A 21,757-nucleotide genomic window follows, 5' to 3' on the forward strand; every position below is an offset into this window, starting at 1 on the left:
AACTTGAATGAAGCCACTTTTTGAGTAGCAAACCCTCAGTATGGGGACCAAATAATTGTTGGATGATTTTCTTGCTTATTCCATAAAAAAAGAACTCCATTATGAAGACAGGTTGAAATAGATATTAAATTGTCATTACCACAGGTGTCAACTATGACTCATGTGTAGGTTGAAATAGATATTAAATTGTATTATCAGAGGTGCCAACTATGACTCATGTGTAGAGAACCATTTTACTCTAGAACCTAAAAATGATGAATATATCTTTCATCGCTGATAAACACTGACCAAAATCTCTCCCATCATGGATACCATCAACGAAGTACAGTTAGGACAGAAATAGAACACAAATGATGTATTATTTTTCCCAATATGTAATGAATAAACTTTGGGACTGTTCTTAATAATAAATATTTATTAATTAGAGCATCTAAATGAATATGAAAGACATAAAAATATTAAAACAATAATTTGACTCATGCAGCACTTTTATAAAAGGTGAATATAATGTAATGAGTCCATGAGCTTTAAAGGGAAATGAGCTGCCTGGCTAGTGAGGGGACAAGATGCCAGAGGGTCACTACCCACTCAGGGTCACAGCTGTACTGCTGGATTGCTGGGCTCCTGTAGGCTTGGTCTGGCTCACATTTCTCCCGGTGGACTTTATTGTTCGGACTGCTTTCTTCACCCATTCAACTTGTGGATCAGCACAGACTTTAAGGCCACGTCTGGTAATAAATCTGCAATGCAAAGAAAAAATAGACAAAGTCAGTCACATCCTCAAAGCCTTGGGACCAGAAGTTAAGATCAGATCATATATAAGAGATCTTGTGCAGAAATGACTGGACAAAACAGTCTTTCAGATTCAGGAGAACATAAATGAAAATCTTTCCTCTGCAATCTATTTTCGCATAAAGGAGAAATAGCTCCAGGTAATACCCAGATCCCTGGCTCAGCATAAATTGCAGGCTCTTTTTCTCATCATTGCTATCAGGTGATGTAATTAAACTGGACATTTGAGGTCATCTAGTCCAATTATTACATATCATCTTCTTTTTCAAATGTAAACACACTCATCTTATTTTCTGGACAAAAGGTAATTGCTTTATCATATTTTGGGAGGTAAAATTGCAATTGTGTGTTGGGAAGAGTTGCTGTTCTGAAGATGAGATCCTAGAAAGAGAACGGTACCATGTAGGCTAGTTGTTGACACTATTCCTTGAGATATGGCAACTGATAAAATATGGCACTCTACTCCAGCCCACCATAAGGGCAGAGAAAGGCAGGGAAGGGGAAGGATGGGAAGGAAGGCATCCCACACCAGTGTGTCTCTACGGTCAAATCCTGATCTGAACCAGCCAGCTCTAAACCTAACCCTCGGGACTGAGCATATTATTCATCTGGTTCCCAGTTAGATTCTTCTGCTAAGATAAATCAGAAAGGAGAGTGATATCCTTCACTTGTTGCCAATTTTTTGTCATAAACATTGTTTGGGGCTACATAAAGACATGGTTCATATGGAAAAACAGAAAGACTATTGGCTACGTTGAGGTTTTCCTCCTTGCTGACATTTTTCCTGAGGAGGGCAGCATTTCTATATACTGTGTTCCATCAAGCCCAGATCTGGGGGAGAGCAACTCACATCACTGCTTTCATGGGGCCCTCCCTGATGGTGTAGGTCTTGATTTTTTTAATTGGCAGTTGCTTGGTAGTCAGACTCACACAGATGTTCTTGTCTAGGACTTCAGTCCCCACACCTGGTAAAGAAAACCAAACAAACAAAAATAAAATATAATTGTTAATACTATCAATGTTAGAGTGCTGTAAATAAAATAAAGAGTGATCTGATAAAGAGTAATTTGGGGAAGGCAACACTAAATGTGGGAGAGGTAGTTCATTTTTGACTGAATAAATAAAGGTGTCCTCATTTTAAATGGTAGAATGTGAAATATGTAAGGGAAGTAGTTCATTAAATACTCATCCTCAATAGAAATGGCCCCGGAGGATTAAACCTTCTAAGTTTAGAGAACATCTTACATTGGAGAAGGGAAAATAACTTGGGAGAGTTAATAATAGTAAGGGTTTTCTAAAATCTAAAAAGGGTTTCTAAGTGCTGATTTATTCCTAAGCTGGAGACTGGCATTTGCTACTCAGGGAAGCAAGTATTCTCAGAGAATATTTCTCAGAGAAATATTCAGCACAAAAGCATCTTAAATAATAGCCAATGTTGATGAAGTTTGAGCTATAGTGTTGCTGGTATCAGAAGGCATTTTATAAACATGAAACTGACCCTGTGTTCACTACCATTGCTCTTCAGCTCTCCTTCTCTCCATCACACAATATCCAGCCTGCACATTCTTAATCCTCTACATTTGCCAACTTACTTTTAATGCTGAACTGTCGCTGACCTCAGTGAAAGAGGGAAATACCCAAGTGTCTACAGTCTTAGTCTTATTTCCCCTACCCATACATGGGTTTCTACCAAATGGCAGCCTGTTTTCTCAGACAAATGCCAGCCAGCCATGGTTAAGACATTTGGCCTAAAGTTTTTGTTTCATCAATATTTTTTTTTAATTTGGGGCACAATTTCAGGGAGTTCCAGACATTGCCATCTCTATTTACGGACACCCTTGGCATCCATGATCAGGTTCAGATATTCTAGTCTAAGTAATAAGTCTATGGATTAGAAGGTTGAAAGGAGAGTTAACTGAAACATTAATTACACCCAAAGGATATTCCCTCTTGTGGCCAGAGCCACAAGGAGAAATATACTCCAACCAGCTGGGAAAAAATGATCCTTTAAGAAATATGTGTAGAATGCTCAGGTAAGTCTCAGTATAACTAAGTCTCATCTGGGTATGTCTTGTAGGTTTATCTGATTGTATATAAGACGTTGATATTTGTTAGCACTTATGGTCTCTTATAAACTCAAGAAATTGATCATCAGTGGGAACAACATTCATAGCAGTAATAACAGACTCTCCTACACACTTAATGTAAAATTGATTTCCTGGGTGTAAAGGTGTGAGCTACCAGTCATTTTTGTTTTAATAGAACATTGTTTTGCTTCAGAACATAAACCATCTACTTCATTCCCACTTTGTGAACTCTCAAAATTTTTGAGAATTTATCAAGCTCAATATTAAATAGGCAAAAGCTTCAAAGGTATATACAATCGTCATCAGCATTCCACAACTAACATTAATCAAGAAGTTAGGACTTGTGTGGAAACCTGATAAGTGATCATAAGATTTATTTCATTTTAATCCCAGGTAAGCGTATCGGTTATTACATTCTTCTTATAGATAAGGAAGCACAGGCACAGAGAGGTAAAGAAATTTACCCCAAATCGCCCAATTGTGAAAAATAGGAGCCCAGATTGTGACCAAGTTCTATCTTCAAAATCTACAAAGTCTCCTAGAGTCAAATTATTCCCATTTTCACTAGGGAAGTCTGAGGCTAAGCTGGGCGAAAGTTTACTGCAGTCAAAGCTTGAGTCAAAACGAAAATGTGTGGCCACTGCCTGCATACATAGATGCTCCTTCTCTCATAAATAAGCTTTTGACTTACCTTCCACAGTGTATGCAGCGAGACAGCAGATCCCGAGGAAGGCCAGGATGAGAAGTCTCATGGCTGAGGTCCTGATGAGCTGTGCAGCGAGAGGCTGACGAACTGATCCTTTCAGTCTCCTTTATTCCTCCAATGATCAGCGCACTTCCTGTGGTGAGAGGGCGCTTTCGAGGTGGGTGTGGAATCACGGAAAGTCTTTGCAATACTGATGCTTTCTTTGGTTGAAAAAATAAGTTCCTTTGTCCCCACTCATACTAACCCAACACCTTGTGGCCTTTTCTCTCCTGTGGTTAACGTGTCCGCGAAACCAAATATGTGCACAGAAGAAACATAGTTGTCTCATCTCCTGCCACCAGTCTAAATTCAAATCTTCCACTGCACACATGCCCCAAGGCCATGCCAGTGTCATGGCCCAGCACAGGGACAGTGTAAAGGAAACAAGGTGGAGTGGTCCCTGTGGTCCATCTCCCCCACCTGCCTCATGGAACATCAGCTGTGACATGAGGCTTCCACCACTGTGAATCCTAAGCCCAGTGACACCTTAGGGAGGTGAAAGGATGCTGTTGCTTCCCTGAGCTCCTCACTCCTCTGCCTTAATCTTATTTCTCTCCTCTGCCCTCATTCAAGTGATCCCCTTTCTTTACACCAGCCTCCCCACATACCCAAGAAACATTTCAATAATGTTTGGAGCCTGTCTATGTGCACGGGTTTGGTTTATTGTAACTTAATACATACCTTTTTAAAAGATTTTGAAAAGTTGTCCTGACATAAAATTTTGGAAAAAAGAAAAAGGAAATTATCTATAATCTTACCATTCTGACTGTTTTTGTTTTTAATGTTTTTCAATGAGTCTCTATTGTTATACATGTTTTGCAGAGTTGTGACAATTATAAATACTAATTTTACATCTATGTAAATATGCTGCCATGTTTCTTCATAATCTTCCTGTTTCTACTCTGAATAAACACATACACAGACACATTAAACCATTCCCTTTTAACTTATTTTTATGTAAACCACATCTATAAGGTAAATTTTCATTAAATACACTGAATCTTTTGCTTTTAATCATCAGGAGTAGGTTTACTAGGCAAAAATCATATGATCATCTTTATAACTCTTGCTACATATTGACATATATACTTCCCAAAATGTAATTTCCATTTGCAATGCTTCCAGCAGGGTTTCACTGTAATTGTTGCAAGACAACCTCTCTGTTGCTCAATTTGCTTTTTTGGGTTTTGTCTTGTTTTGTTTAATATAGGTATGTATAAAATGCATTTATTAATTATATGTGTAGCTAAAAGGTTTTGTCATTACTATTCAGGGATATGAAAATAATATTCTGATTAAATATATGTATAGCTAAAAGTTTTTGCCATTGCTATTAAGGATATGAAAACAAATTCCTATATTTCTAAGAAAATTATAGGTTAAGCTCTAAGATAGTTTTCATTAGTGGCATTTAATTTACCACCCAGATTTTACTCAGAAATTCAAATAGCTTTTTAGTTATCTCCACTTAGCTACACCATCAGTTCTTAAACTCTGAACACACCATTCCACTCAAAATGCTTCTCTTCCTATTACTCCTTGACATGGAATAATGTGTTGTCATCTATTCAGTTTCCAAATACAGATTACTTGCATCATCTTAGACATTGCTAGTCACCCATATGTTGCTCTCAACCAAACTGGACTAAGTATACCTTCAAAGTAGCTCTTCTATATGTCTTCTCCTCTCTCTCCACACTGCTCAAGGCAGGACCTCATCACTCCTTGTTAGGACTACTGCAGTATACCAACTGATTCCCCAGGCCCGGGTCTCCTCTCTTTCCAATGTATCCTACACAGCCTTGCCAGAATAACCATTCTAAAGCCTTAATCTAATCAACTTGTTTTCCTGCTGAGAACCTCTTTGCTACTTCCCATTGCCTACAGGATTCATTTCAAACCTCACATCGTCATAAATAAAGGTGTTCAAGATATAACACGCTTTTCTTTCAAGACTCATCTTTCACCACTCAGGCACATGCTCCAAAACCTCTAGCCTTAATATGTGCGCGATCATCCAAATGGGCCATTCTCTTTTCTACTCCCAACATAGTGCTTCCTTTATCTGGAATGCCCATCTCAGCTCCCTACATAATTATTTGTAAACTCATCCTCTTTCTACAAGTTTTCCTGAATTCTCCAGATACAATTAAGTTGTGCCATCTTCTATGCTCTCTTGGAACTTTCTAGCCACCACTGTTCTATCACTAATCTCATTTTATTCTCCTACTCAATTACATTTCTGCATCTTCCACTAGATGGCAGGCTGCTTGAGAGTAGGGAATTTGCCTCAGTGCTGTCTGGGTCTCTGGCACTAGCAAAATGTTTGCTATATAGTGGTCACTCATCAAAGGGTTTTTGAATAAATGAATTCTTTTCAAAAGACCAACATTATAATGATTGTACATCACGTAAAGGATGAACATCTAAATACATAAAGCCAGAAGATTGTGCCTATGTCTTCCTCTCATGTTTATAGTCAAATCAGCAAATTGACCAATGGCTGAATTTTTACTTAGCATTTTGAAAAAGAATTTCTTAAACTCTGAGAATGAATGATTCATTTCAGTTTTTCCAAGCATGCACTAAAGTCTCTGATGGAGAAGAATTAAGCAACAAACAAAAATATAGAAACTTAGTACAAAATGGGCATAATCTGCTAATGTGTGGACATTGATTGACAACCAACTGAAAGATATTAGAACAAATATTTCTCATCCTTGACCCCTCTCTTTCTCTTACATGGCACACCCAATCTGTCAGAAAATACTGTTGTCTCTCTGTCTTCAAAATAGAATCTAAACAATTCCCACCACCCAAAAAGACCCAACTCCAAGCCACAGTCACTTCTTACCTGGATTTGTCCAACAGCCTCCTAACTGATTTTCCTAATTCCACCCTTACTTTCTTTTGGTCAATTTACCAACCTGACAAAGTTGATCACGTCAAAATGTAAGTAATTTGTTACTTCTCTGCTCAAAAATCCTTTGGTGTAGCAAATTTTCATGAGTGAAAACCAGAGACTTTTTTTCCCCCATGTATTGTTTAATATATTTAGATGCTCTGCTGTACATTAACCACTTAACTCTAGTGTAAAGGGTAAAGGGCAAAAGTACTAATAATAAATATGGCAGAGAGACCTCCAAGATAGTGGAGGAGTAAGATGTGGAGATCACTTTCCTCCCCACAAATGCATCAGAAATACATCTACATGTAGAACAACTCCTACTGAACACTGGCAGAAGACCTCAGACTTCCCTAAAGTCAAGAAACTACCCACGTACCTGGGTAGGGCAAAAGAAAAAAGAAAACAGCATAGACAAATGAATAGGGATGGGACCTGCACCTCTTGGAGGGAGCTGTGAAGGAGGAAAAGTTTCCACATACTAGGAAGCCCCTTCACTGGTGGAGATGGGTGGTGGGGAGAAAGCTTCGGAGCCATGGAGGAGAGCACAGCAATAGGGGTGCAGAGGGCAAAGAGGAGAGATTCCCACACTCAGATGATTGGTGCCGACCAGCACTCACCAGCCTGAGAGGCTTGTCTGCTCACCCGCTGGAGCAGGTGGGGTCTGGGAGCTGAGGTTTGGGCTTTGGAGGTGAGATCCCAGGGAGAGGACTGGGGTTGGCTGCATGAACACAGCCTGAAGGGGGCTAGTGCACCACAGCTAACCAGGAGAGAGTCCAGGAAAAAGTCTGGAACTGCCTAAGAGGAAAGAGACCATTGTTTCAGGGTGCACAAGCAGAGGACATTCAGAGTACCGCCTAAACGAGCTCCAGAAATGGGCATGAGCCACGGCTATCAGCACAGACTGCAGAGACAGGCATGAGATGCTAAGGTTGCTGCTGCAGCCACCAAAAACCCTGTGTGCAAGCACAGGTCATTATCCACACCTCCCCTCATGGGGGCCTGTGCATCCCGCCACTGCCAGGGTCCCGTGATCCAGGGACAACTCACCTGGGAGAACACACGGTGCATCTCAGGCTGTTGCAATGTCACACCAGCCTCTGCTGCTGCAGGCTTTCCCTGCATTCCATACCCCACCCTCCCCCCGGCCTGAATGAGAGAGAGCCCCCTAATCAGCTACTACTTTAACCCCGTCCTGTCTGAGCAGGGAACAGATGCCCTCAGGTGACCTACATGCAGAGACGGGGCCAAATCCAAAGCTGAACTCCAGGAGCTGTGCAAACAAAAAAGAGAAAGGGGAATTTCTCCCAGCAGCCTCAGGAGCAGCGGATTAAATCTCTACAATCAACTTGATGTACGCAACATCTCTAGAATACCTGAATAGACAACGAATCATCCCAAAATTGAGGTGGCGGATTTTGGGAGCAACTGTAGACTTGGGGTTTTCTTTCTGCATCAAATTTGTTTCCAGTTTTATGTTTATATCAGTTTAGTATTTAGAGTTTATTATCATTGGTAGATTTGTTTATTGATTTGGTTGCTATCTTCCTTTTTTTTAAATATAGATATATATTTTTTTCTTTTACTCTTTTTGTGAGTGTGTATGTGTATGTATCTTTGTGTGATTTTGTCTCTATACCTTTACTTTTACCATTTGTCCTAGGGTTCTGTGTGTCCGTTTTTTCTTTTCTGCTTTTGGGTCATTTTTTTGTATAGTTTTTAGCTCTTGTTATCATTGGTGGATTTGTTTTTTAGTTTGGTTGCTCTCTTCATTCTTTATTTTTTTAATTACTTTTTATTTTCTTTTATTTTTCATAACTTTTTTATTTTTTACTTTAATAACTTTATTTTATCTTATTTCTTTCTTTCTTTTTTACTCCCTTTTCTTCTGAGCCATGTAACTGACAGGGTCTTGGTGCTCCGGCCAGATGTCAGGGCTGTGCCTCTGAGGTGGGAGAGCTGAGTTCAGGACATTGGTCCACCAGAGACCTCCCGGCTCCACATAATCTCAAATGGCAAAAGCTCTCCCACAGATCTCCATCTCAATGCTAAGACCCAGCTCCCCTCAATGACCAGCAAGCTACAGTGCTGGACACCCTATGCCAAACAATCAACAAGACAAGTACACAACCACAACCATTAGCAGAGAGGCTGCCTAAAATCATAACAAGGCCACAGACACCCCAAAACACACCACTGGACATGGTCATGCACAGGAGAAAGACAAGATCCAGCCTCATCCACCAGAACACAGGCACCAGTCCTCTTCACCAGGAAGCCTATACAACCCACTGAACCAACCTTGGCCAGTAGGGATAGACACCAAAAACAATGGGAACTACAAAAGTGCAGCCTGAGAAAAGGAGACCCCCAGTAAGTTAAGCAAAATGAGAAGACAGAGAAACACACAGCAGATGAAGGAGCAAGGTAAAAACCCACCAGACCAAACAAATGAAGATGAAATAGACAGCCCAGCTGAAAAAGAATTCAGAGTAATGATAGTAAAGATTATCAAAAATCTTGGAAATAGAATGGAGAAAATACAAGAAATGTTAAACAAGGACCTACAAGAACTAAAGAGCAAACAATGAGGAACAACACAATAAATGAAATTAAAAATTCTCTAGAAGGAATCAATAGCAGAATAACTGAGGCAGAAAATGGATAAGTGACCTGGAAGATAAAATATTGGAAATAACTACCACAGAGCAGAATAAAGAAAAAAGAATGAAAAGAATTGAGGACAATCTCAGAGACCTCTGGGACAACATTAAATGCACCAAAACTCGAATTATATGGGACCAAGAAGAAGAAGAGAAAAAGAGAGACTGAGAAAATATTTGAAGAGATATTATTTGAAAACTTCCCTAATATGGGAAAGGAAATAGTCAATCAAGTCCAGGAAATGCAGAGAGTCCCATACAGGAGAAATCCAAGGAGAAACACACCAAGACACATATTAATCAAACTATCAAAAATTAAATACAAAGAAAAAATATTAAAAGCAACAAGGGAAAAACAACAAATAACATACAAGGGAATCCCTATATGGTTAACATCTGATCTTTCAGCAGAAACTCTGCAAGCCAGATCTTTCAGGAGTGGCAGGACATATTTAAAGTTATGAAGGGAAAAACCTACAACCAAGATTAATCTACCCAGCAAGGATCTCATGCAGATTCGATGGAGAAATTAAAAACTTTACAGACACACAAAAGTTAAGATAATTCAGCACCACCACACCAGCTTTACAACAAATGCTAAAGGAACTTCTCTAGGCAGGAAACACAAGAGAAGGAAAAGACCTACAATAACAAACCAAAACAATTAAGAAAATGGTAATAGGAACATACATATCAAAAACTACATTAAATGTAAATGGATTAAATTCTCCAACCAAAAGAAGTAGACTGGCTGAATGGATACAAAAACAAGACCCATGTACATGCTGTCTACAAGAGACCCACTTCAGACCTAGGGACACATACAAACTGAAAGTGAGGGCATGGAAAAAATTCAATGCAAATGGATATCAAAAGAAAGCTGGAGTAGCAATTCTTTTATCAGACAAAATAGAATTTAAAATAAAGACTACTACAAGAGACAAAGAAGGACACTACGTAATGATCAAGGGATCAATCAAAGAAGAAGACATAACAATTGTAAATATTTATGCACCCAACATAGGAGCACCTCAATACATAAGGCAAAGGCTAACAGTCATAAAAGGGGAAATCGACAGTAACACAATCACAGCAGGGGACTTTAACACCTGACTTTCACTAATGGATAGATCATTCAAAATGAAAATAAATAAGGAAACACAAGCTTTAAATGATACATTAAATAAGATGGACTTAATTGATATTTATAGGACATTCCATCCAACAACAACAGAATACACTTTCTTCTGAAGCACTCATGGAACAGTCTCCAAGATAGATTATATCTTGGTTCACACATCAAGCCTTGGTAAATTTAAGAAAATTGAAATTGTATAATGTATCTTTTCTAACCACAACGCTAGAGACTAGATATCAATTACAGAAAAAAATCTTTAAAAAATACAAAAACATGGTGGCTAAAAAATACGCTACTTAATAGTCAAGAGATGACTGAAGAAATCAAAGAGGAAATCGAAAAATACCTAGAAACAAATGACAATGAAAACTCAACAACCCAAAGCCTCTGGGATGCAGCAATAACAGTTCTAAGAGGGAAGTCGATAGCAGTAGAATCCTACATCAAGAAACAAGAAACATCTAAAAAAACAACCTAAACTTACACCTAAAGCAATTAGAGAAAGAAGAACAAAAAAAAACCAAAGTTAGCAGAAGGAAAGAAATCATAAAGATAAGATCAGAAAAGGAAATGAAGGAATCAATACCAAAGATCAATAAAACTAAAAGCTGGTTCTTTGAGATGATAAACAAAATTCGTAAAACATTAGTCAGGCTCATCAAGAAAAAAGGGAAAGACTCAAATCAATAGAATTAGAAATGAAAAAGGAGAAGTGAAAACTGACACTGAAGAAATACAAAAGTTCATGAGAGATTACTACAAGAAACTATATGCCAGTAAAATGGACAACCTGGAAGATATGGACAAATTCTTAGAAAAGCACAACCTTCCAAGACTGAACCAGGAAGAAATAGAAAATATAAACAGACCAATCACAAGCACTGAAATTGAAACTGTGATTAAAAGTCTTCCAACAATCAAAAGCCCAGGACCAGAAGGCTTCACAGGTGAATTCTATCAAACATTTAGAGAAGAGCTAACACCTATCCTTCTCAAACTCTTCAAAAATATAGCAGAGGGAGGAACACTCCCAAACTCATTCTATGAGGCCACCATCACCCTGATACCAAAACCAGACAAAGATGTCACAAAGAAGGAAAACTACAGGCCAATATCACTGATGTACATAAATGCAAAAATCCTCAACAAAATACTAGCAAACAGAATCCAACAGCACATTAAAAGGATCATACACCATGAACAAGTGCAGTTTATCCCAGGAATGCAAGGATTCTTCCATATATGCAAATCAATCAACGTTATACAACATATTAACAAATTGAAGGATAAAAACCATATGATCATCTCAATAGATGCAGAAAAAGCTTTCAACAAAATTCAACACCCATTTATGATAAAAACTCTCCAGAAAGTAGGCATAGAGGGAACTTACCTCAATATAATAAAGGCCATATATGACAAACCCACAACAACATCATTCTCAATGGTGAAAAAATAAAACCATTACCTCTAAGATCAGGATCAAGACAAGGTTGCCCACTCTCACCACTATTATTCAACATAGTTTTGGAAATTTTAGCCACAGCAATCAGAGAAGAAAGAGAAGTAAAAGTAATCCAAATTGAAAAAGAAGAAGTAAAACTGTCACTGTTTGCAGATGACCGGATACTATACATAGAGAATCCTAAAGATGCTACCAGAGAACTACTAGAGCTAATCAATGAATTTCGTAAAGTAGCAGGATACAAAAGTAATGCACAAGAATCTCTTGCATTCCTATACACTAATAATGAGAAATCTAAAAGAGGAATTTGGAAACACTCCCATTTATCATTGCAACAAAAAGAATAAAATATCTAGGAATAAACCTACCTTAGGAGACAAAAGACCTGTTTGCAGAAAACTATAAGACACTGATGAAAAAAATTAATGATGATACAAACAGATGAAGAGATATACCATGTTCTTGGATTGGAAGAACCAACATCATGAAAATGACTATACTACCCAAAGAAATCTACAGATTCAGTGCTATCCCTATCAACCTACCAGTAGCATTTTTCACAGAACTAGAACAAAAAAATTCACAATTTGTATGAAAACACAGAAGACCCCGAATAAGCAAAGTAATCTTGAGAAAGAAAAATGGAGCTGGAGGAATCAGGCTCCCTGACTTCACACTATACTACAAAGCTACAGTAATCAAGACAGTATGGTACTGGCATAAAAACAGAAATATAGCTCAATGGAACAGGATAGAAAGCCCAGAGATAAACCCACGCACATATGGTCACCTTATTTTTGATATAGGAGGCAAAATAGACAATGGAGAAAAGATAGCCTCTTCAATAAGTGGTACTGGGAAAACTGGACAGCTACATGTAAAAGAATGAAATTAGAACACTCCTGAACACCATACTCAAAAATAACCTCAAAATGGATTAAAGACCTAAATGTAAGGCCAGACACTACAAAATTGTTAGAGGAAAACATAGGCAGAACACTCTATGACATATATCACAGCAAGATCCTTTTTGACCCACCTCCTAGAGAAATGGAAATAAAAACAAAAATAAACAAATGGAACCTAATGAAACTTAAAAGCTTTTGCACAGCAAAGGAAAACATAAACAAGACGAAAAGACAACCCTTAGAATGGGAGAAAATATTTGCAAATGAAGCAACTGACAAAGGATTAATCTCCAAATATACAAGCAGCTCATGTGTCTCAATATAAAAAAAACAAACAACCCAATCCAAAAATAGGCTGAAGAGCTAAATAGACATTTCCAAAGAGCATATACAGATTGCCAACAAACACATAAAAGGATGCTCAACATCACTAATCATTAGAGAAATGCAAATCAAAACTACAATGAGGTATCACCACACACCAGTCAGAATGGCCATCATCAAAACATCAAAGCAATAAATGCTGGAGAGGGTGTGGAGAAAAGGGAACCCTAATGCACTGTTGATGGGAATGTTAGTTGATACAGCCACTATGGAGAACAGTATGGAGTTTCCTTAAAAACTAAAAATAGAACTACCATATGACCCAGCAATCCCACTACTGGGCATATGCCCTGAGAAAACCATAATTCAAAGAGTCATGTACCACAGTGTTCATTGCAGCTCTATTTACAATAACCAGGATGTGGAAGCAACCTAAGTGTCCATCGACAGAAGAATGGTTAAAGAAGATGTGGCACATATATCCAAAGATATTTCTCAGCAATAAAAAGAAACAAAATTGAGTTATTTGTAGTGAGGTGAATGGACATAGAGACTCTCATACAGAGTGAAGTAAGTCAGTGAAAGAAAAACAAAAACTGTACGCTAACACATATATATGGAATCTAAAAAAAAAAAATGGTTCTGAAGAACCTATGGCAGGTTAGGAATAAAGTCACAGGCATAGAGAATGGACTTGAGAACACGGGGAGGGGGAAGGGTAAGTTGGGACAAAGTGAGAGAATAGTATGGACATATATACACTACCAAATGTAAAATAGGTAGCTAGTGGGAAGCAGCCACATAGCACAGGGAGATCAGCTCAGTGTTTTGTGACCACCTAGAGGGGTGGGATAGGGAGGGTGGGAGGGAGGGAGACACAAGAGGGAAGAGATATGTGGATATATGTATATATATGACTGATTCACTTTGTTGTTCAGCAGAAGCTAACACATCATCGTAAAGCAATTATACTCCAATAAAGATGTAAAAATAAATATTGTATTTCTTTAATTACTAATAAATTGACTGACTGCAATAAAAATAAATAAATAAGTAAATATAGCTACCACAATTTGTTAATGATACACAATATAAAAAAGAGGAATATTAAGGCATAAAAAACATAAAATGGAGCAGGGATTAAAGGGATAGAGTTTTTCATGCAAAAAGTTAGGTTGTTAATCAGCTTACAGTAGACTGCTATATTTGTAAGATATTTATATAAGCCTCACTTACAATATATACACTGAAGAAAAGAGGAATCAATGCATATCACTATAGAAAATCAATTCACAAATAAATTCAGCAGAGGAAGAAAGAAACAAGAGGACTACAAAACAACTAGAAAACAATTAAGATGCCATTAGTTAGTCCTTATTTATCAATAATTACTTTAAATGTAAATTGATTAAATTCTCCAATCAAAAGGCATGAAGTGACTAAATGCATTTTTTAAAATGACCCAAATACATACTGCCTACAAGAGACTCACTTCATCCCTAAGGACACACATCATCTCAGAGTAAAGGGATGGAAGAAAATACCTTATGAACGTGGAAACCATAAGGAAGCAGGCCTAACTATACTTATATCAGACAAAATAGACTTTATGTCAAAAACCATAGCAAAGTGACAAAGAATGTTATTATATAATGATAAAGGGGTCAATTCATCAAAAGGATATAACAATTGTAAAGACTGTATATATTTACAGTCTTTACAATTGCTATATTGTAAAGGGTTTACAAGTACCTCCATGAGCTATGCTCTCATCTCCCATTTACTCTCTGACATCATCTCCTGCTACTCTTCCCCACTTCTTTCTCCACTGCAGTCACAATGACCTCCCTGTTGTTTCTCAGACATGTCAGCATGCTCCTGCCTTCAAGTCTTTTCACCTTCTGTTTACTTCACCTGGTATTTTCTTCCCTCAGACATAAGCATGGCTCAGTCCCTTACCCCCTTTAATCTTTTGCTCAAATAGTGTTATTGTGGCTTTCCCTGACCCCCCAGTTTAAAAGTGCACACACATATCAATTCTGGTATCATTTGATTTCTCTTTGCTGCTCTACTTTCGTTCATAGTACCTAGCACCTTCTAATATAAAAATAATTTACTTTTTTATTATCCATCATTTTCCTGGAATTGTTTGTTTGTCTTTTTCATTTCCTCAGAGGCTAGGACAATGCCTTGCACAAAGAAAGTGCTGAATTAATATAGCCATACTAAATGTAAATGTATAAGAATGCATAAGTGTAAGAAGGCATAAGCACACATAAAACATTTGTAACCGCAAAGTCTAGTACTCTGGAAGATCAGTACCATTTATATATGATTGACCGCAGAGTGGAATTGTAGAATCCTTTTTTGAAGGAAAACATTGCTTTTTATAAGAATGAAGGGTGAAAGCAAGAAAATTCAATATATTTTCTCTTTTCTTTTTACTGTATGGTTTGAATATTTTGATTCATCTGAAAAGAAAATTAATTCATATTTTATCATATGTAATATATAATTCACATAAAAATTTCTTCTTCTGTAGAATGCATGTTTGTATAATATTCCATTTTTCTGTTGGATACTTTGTCATTTTCTTATTGATATATATGATTTCATTATGTATTTCCATACTAATTCTTTGTCTTTTATAAGTGTTACAAATATTTTCTCTCAGTTGGTAGCTTAGCTTTTCACTTCCTTTATGATGTCTCTAATGGAAAAAAATATTAATATCAATGTAATCAAATTTATCCATATTTTATTCTATAGTTAGTACTTTCTGTGCTTTAATAAATTCTTTTCTTCCTCAAAGTCAGCAAAATTTACACCAATAAAAATTTTAAACTCTTGTATTTGACACTTAAATTTTTAGTCTTTCTAGTCGGTATTTCTGTATGTATTGTGAGATAGAAATCCAAATACATTTTTTTCCTCTTTAGATCCTGAATTTTCTGGCTCTGGTTTTGAATAGTTCTTCCTCTTCCCATGCTACCTGTCACATATTAAATTTCCACATACATGTGCATCTCCTTCAAATCCTCTACTCTGTTGCATTGGTAAATCTGTCTATCCTTGACTCATACCATTCTATTACTATGTAATCACTATAGGCTTATAATTTAACCTTAATTTCTAGTAGGGCAAATCACCTTTCATTGATCATTTTCTTCAGAAGTGACTTGGCTTAAGCTCACTAGTGATCATGACAATGTAAACAAGACCACAGTGTGACCCCAATTTATTCCCATTCAAATGGCCAAATTAAGTCTGATAATTATTGTGATGGCAGGGATATGGAGCAACATGAATTAGTCATGGCATTAGAAATTGGTACAACACTTTGAATAGCAGTTTGGAATCATTGTGTAAAGCTACACATTTGCATATCCTGAAGCTCCAGAAATTCCACTCCTAGATGTATACTTAGAGAATATCAAAAGGAAGGGGCACACAGATAGGAGTTATTTGAAATGCTCAAGTTATCTGAAATGTTAAGTTGGAAGTAGGTTACTAGTGGAACATTATACAACTTAGTTAATTGTATAAAAGAAGGTCATATGCAGACCAATGATGGTAACCTATAATTCCATAACTCAGATTGGACTAACTGCTATAACAAGCAAACAAAACTCTCATTGCCATAACACCAAAAAAAAAAAAAAAATTTACCATTCACTCGCACAAAAGTCAATGCAGAAGTTCCTAGCAAATTGTCTTTCTTCAGAGCTCTTCTCCAAAATGTGATTCAGGAATCTAGTCTGCTTCCATCTCTGAGCAAAACCATCCCTTACAGCCTGGGAGTCCTTTTCTTCCAGCTGCAGGAAGGCAACAAAAGAACATGGAAAAGCACACCTATTCTCAACTACTTTGATCTGGAAGTGACTTTTTTCCTTTGGTCACATTTCACTAGTAAGAACCAGTTATCTGGTCTGATCTAGAAGCAAGGACAGAGGGGAAGAATGGGGTTGCATGTGGGAAATGTGATCTAGATCTGTGTTTGTAAAAAAGAGCAATTCAGGTCTAGCATGCCCTGCTGCAACTATGCAACAGTGATTAATCCAATTGTGCAGCTACGGTTCTGGTTCTTTTATACACTCTAAACAACTTTATTATTCTTCTGCCATTTCATTTCTACTTTTTTCTCACAGTTTCATTGAGATATAATTAACATGCAGCACTGTATACGTTTAAGGTGTACAGCATAATGATTTGACTTACCTACATCATGAAATAATTATCACAATGTTTAATGGACATCCATTATTTTATATAGATGCAACATTAAATAAAAAGAAAAAATATTTTTCCTTGTGATGAGAACCCTTAGAATTTACTTTCTTAACAGCTTTCATATATAACATACAGAAGTGTTAATTATTTTTATCACATTGTACATTAATCACTAGTACTTATTTATCTTACAACTGGAAGTTTGTACCTTTCAAATACTTTCATCCAATCTCCCCTCTCCCCACCCGCCGCCTTTCGTAACCACAAATCCAATCCCCTTTTTTTCTGTTTGTTTGTTGATTTGTTTGGTTTTGACGTATAAGTAACCTACAAAACTATGTTAGTTCCTGGTACCAACACAGTGATTCAATATTTTTATACATTTCAAAATGGTCACCATGATGTCTAGTTGTCACCATACAAAGATATTACAAAATTATTGACTATATTCCCCACAGTGTACATTTCATAACTGACTTATTTATTTTGTCACTGAAAGTTTGTACCTCTTAGTTTCCCTCACCTATTTCTCTCCTCCCCTCACCCCCTTCCCTCTGGCAACCACCTGTTTTTTCTCTGTATCTCTAACTCTGTTTCTGTTTGGTCACGTTTTTTAAATTTTTTTATTTGTTTTTTTTTAAGATTCCACATATAAGTGAAATAATACACTATTTGTCTTTCTCTGACTTATTTCACTTTACATAATTCCCTCTAGTTCCATCCATGTTGTTGCAAATGGCATGATTTCACTATCCTAAGGTTCTATCTTTTCAAAGACAAAAATAAAAGCAAGGACTTCCCTGGTGGTGCAGTGGTTAAGAATCTACCTGTCAACGCAGGGGACATGGGTTTGAGCCTTGGCCCAGGAAGATCCCACATGCTGCGGAGCAACTAAGCCCGTGTGCCACAACTACTGAGCCTGCACTCTAGAGCCCGTGAGCCACAACTACTGAGCCCACGTGCCACAACTACTGAAGGCTGTGTGCCTAGAGGCCGTGCTCCACAACAAGAGAAGCCACCACAATGAGAAGCCCGTGCACGGCAACGAAGAGTAGCCACTGCTCACAGCAACTAGAGAAAGTCTGCACACAGCAACGAAGACCCAAAGCAGCCAAAATAAATAAATTTATTTTTAAAAAATTAACCATTCATTTAAAAATAAATAAATAAAAACAAGATTACTACTATTGTTTTCTTTGAAACATACTTCCAGTATATTTTTTCTTATATTGTACTTAGTTTTCTTCCCCCTAATTTAAAATAGCTTTGTCATATTTTTTCTGATAAAAACAGTATGGTTATTGTAAAAAAAAGTCAGACGCTATAGAAAAAATAATTTTTTTAAGAAAATTCACCTAAATCCCACTACCCAAGATGGCCATTTAACCACTACTGATGGACCTTCTTCCAAGCATCTCTCAGATAAATATGCCTACACGTATATCACTTCACAGTCTTTTTGCAGCATTCAATGGCTGTAGATTTATTGTACATTTGCAATGTGTGAGGCTTTGTGCTAAGCGCTCAAGGGCATTAACCTATTTAAGAATAGCAATATTATAAATTAAGTAGAATTATTATCTATATTTCATAGATGAGAAAATTGAGGCTAGGAGAAGTTAAGTAATCCACTCACAATCCCAAGGCTCAGTGATAACAGAGTGAAGATTCAAACTCAAATCTGCGAGATTCCAAAGCCTAGGCTTTTAAGCAGTGCCCTATGCTGTCAGATCTTCTCTGATGCACCTACTACTCCCTATTGATAGAGTCTCTAGGTAATTTCCTTTCTAAACCGCAGACCACACAGCAACGAGAATAGACATGTCTTTGAACTTTCTGTACTTTTCTGTGTATCTCTTTGTCATCAGTTCCCTCCAGAAAGTTTTCACAAAACAGTCTCTTACTTTCATACATACTGCTTTCTTAAAAAGCTGTGCAAAGGCTGAATATGTAAAAATGAAGCCTGCTGGCAGGTAAATGCCACATAAGATACCTCTCAATGGTCGTTGCTTTTCCACTGATCTGCAGAGCCAAATTTGTTACATGAAAGTCAATTTATACCACTCAGACTTTGGAAATGCTTCCATTTATGGTATGTATTGACGTGCAATTTTTAATTTATTTTATACCAGCTCAATGGTTCTCAGATATCATGTTTTATACCCCTCAATTAGAAAACATCTTTCTAAATCAGAACACCTAGATTCATGTAGTTTGTTGGTCAGATACTCCATGTTGCATGCATGTGGATTAATGGTTCATTAACTTGTTCTTTTACTAAACTCTCACATCGTTTGGAGTGTGTTGTTTTGATTACCTTTTAGTAAGTGTTCGTTGTTGTATATTGGAAAGGCATGGTCTTGGACATCAGATAGACGTGGCCACAGATACCAAGTCTGCATTTTTAATAGTTGTGTAAATGTGGGTGAGGCACTTTGCATTTCTGAACTTCAGTTACCTTCTTTTGAAAGATGCTTTAGCATTCTTCAAGCACTATTGAGAATACACGATTATGAAATAGATGAACCTAAAATAAGTAATCAATAAATTTGTTTCCTTCCTTCCTAAAAAAAACAAATCTATGGATATTTATTTATAACATATGAAACTGTGGCTTACAGTAATGTCAAAATAGGGCCTAAATTACCCTCCCACTAATAAGGTATGAAAACACAAGTTTTCCCAGATTAACCAATACTGGGTTTTATCAATCATTTTAGCCATTGCAAACATAGAGGTGAAAGGTTAATGTTTATATCTTCTTCAGTTTCAATTGCTTTGACTACTAGTAAAGCTGATAATATTTTACAAATTGCCTTTCAGTAATTTTTGCCCATTTCCTTTGGAATGTTTGTACCTTTCTTTTTATTTGTGAGAGTGTGCTGTCATATTTATTACAACTATTTTTCTACTAAATTTCCTGACTATTGCAATGCTAGTAATACATAAAAAGTGAGAGTACTAGGTATATACTGGTTTATTCACTTTCACAGGAACTACACTTACTTCCTGCAAACCTCAAGAGTGCCTTTTCTAACAGAAAACCTCAGCTTAAAAGTACAGATAAAATATTTTAGTTTGCATATTTCTTGTGCAAGATCTAGACCAGGGGTTTCTCCATGAGGGGAAAGTATCTTGTTGCTCTGACATTTTGTTTGGGGACTCTCATTTAATCCATAATGAATAAAACACTGCTTATTACTCAGAGCTTTTCTACTATGTGTTCCTTACTTATTAATTACGTGACTTATAAAGAAACAACACTTAAAATGGAGTACAAGAAACTATGCCACAGATACCAGTAGAGGCTCTACCGCAAACTAGTTTTGAGGAATCAGCCAACCAGTGACTGTCAGTGACTCAGTGCTTCTATCTTTACTTTCATTAACCTCTTGGACATATGATGGAAGCTGGTAGTATTATGTCTACAAAATACTCAGATAATATACAAAGTACAAGTGTAATTTGTAACCATGCTCTTTCTCTTTTGCCATGTAGATCATAGTATGTCAGACAATAATGCAGGTAAAGAAGTGAAATTAAGGAAATTAGGTAGCTCAAGGGTACGTTTTTATGTTCAAGTTCAGGATAATTAAAAGGCAAAGAGGAGAGGGAGAGAGAGAGAAAAAATAGTACCTAATATAAATTGAATGAGTAGCCTGTTCTCACTCCCAAGGGTTTCTAAGCAGAGTTTTGCAGGTACTGCCAATGGGTACTGTGAAAACAAGTGGCCTTCATACTTTGATTTTCAAGTTGCCACCAAAATCTCTCCTGACCCAAAGCAATACTCCCATGATTCTGACATAATATCAGAAATCCCTCCATTAAAGTCATTTACTCATAAAATTACACCTTCATTCAACAAAAACAGTTTTTATTATGTGTAAGATTCCATCTTAGAAATAAGGGAAGAGAAAAGAATAAGGTATGACTCATGTTCTGGTGAGTGATATATATCTATACCTACAGACATATAGATATATATCATAAGCCATTGCAACACGACCTGTACTATCATAGCTTGATTAATTACTTGAAAAGGAACATTGAATCTCCAGGAGTCACAAACAATCCTGGGGGTGCATAGAGCATAGAGCCTCACTCTCAGATATTAACAGTGAATTATGGTTAATACATTACATAATAGAATGTCACTCTATGAAGCAAGAAGGTCCCTAAGGGAGCTCACAGAGAAGATAATTCTGAAGAAAGAACGTGGGCAGATTGGCTCTATTGGCATTTTCCCAAGTGTTTTATACCAAACACTAGTTTTGAAGGTTATTCTATGATAAAAGAAGATGGGGTCCACTTCTAATAAGCTTGGGATATTTTTGTGTATTATTAAATCACAGTATACATCACCATATTAAAAGTTCTGAGAAGACCTGCAGTAAAATTTAGCTAACCCAGCTTTTCCTAAATATTTTTAACTTACAGAACCCTTTTTCATAGAAGACAAACAAACTGGAGATGTATTTTAGAAATGCTAATCCAGTGCAT

General features: G+C 36.9%; 1 protein-coding gene across 1 annotated transcript; it reads right to left on the reverse strand.

Moving 5' to 3' along the window:
• Positions 1–580: 580 nt before the first annotated feature.
• Positions 581–3,631, reverse strand: LOC115863135 (lymphotactin-like). The gene is made up of 3 exons (XM_060286081.1): positions 3,571–3,631; positions 1,643–1,757; positions 581–740 (listed from the first exon to the last, which is right to left on the reverse strand). Exons 1-3 carry the CDS (start codon positions 3,629–3,631, stop codon positions 581–583), a joined length of 336 nt encoding a protein of 111 aa, XP_060142064.1.
• Positions 3,632–21,757: the final 18,126 nt, after the last annotated feature.

The sequence above is a fragment of the Globicephala melas genome, chromosome 1 (assembly GCF_963455315.2).
Source record: "Globicephala melas chromosome 1, mGloMel1.2, whole genome shotgun sequence".
Classification (NCBI taxonomy): Eukaryota; Metazoa; Chordata; class Mammalia; order Artiodactyla; family Delphinidae; genus Globicephala; species Globicephala melas.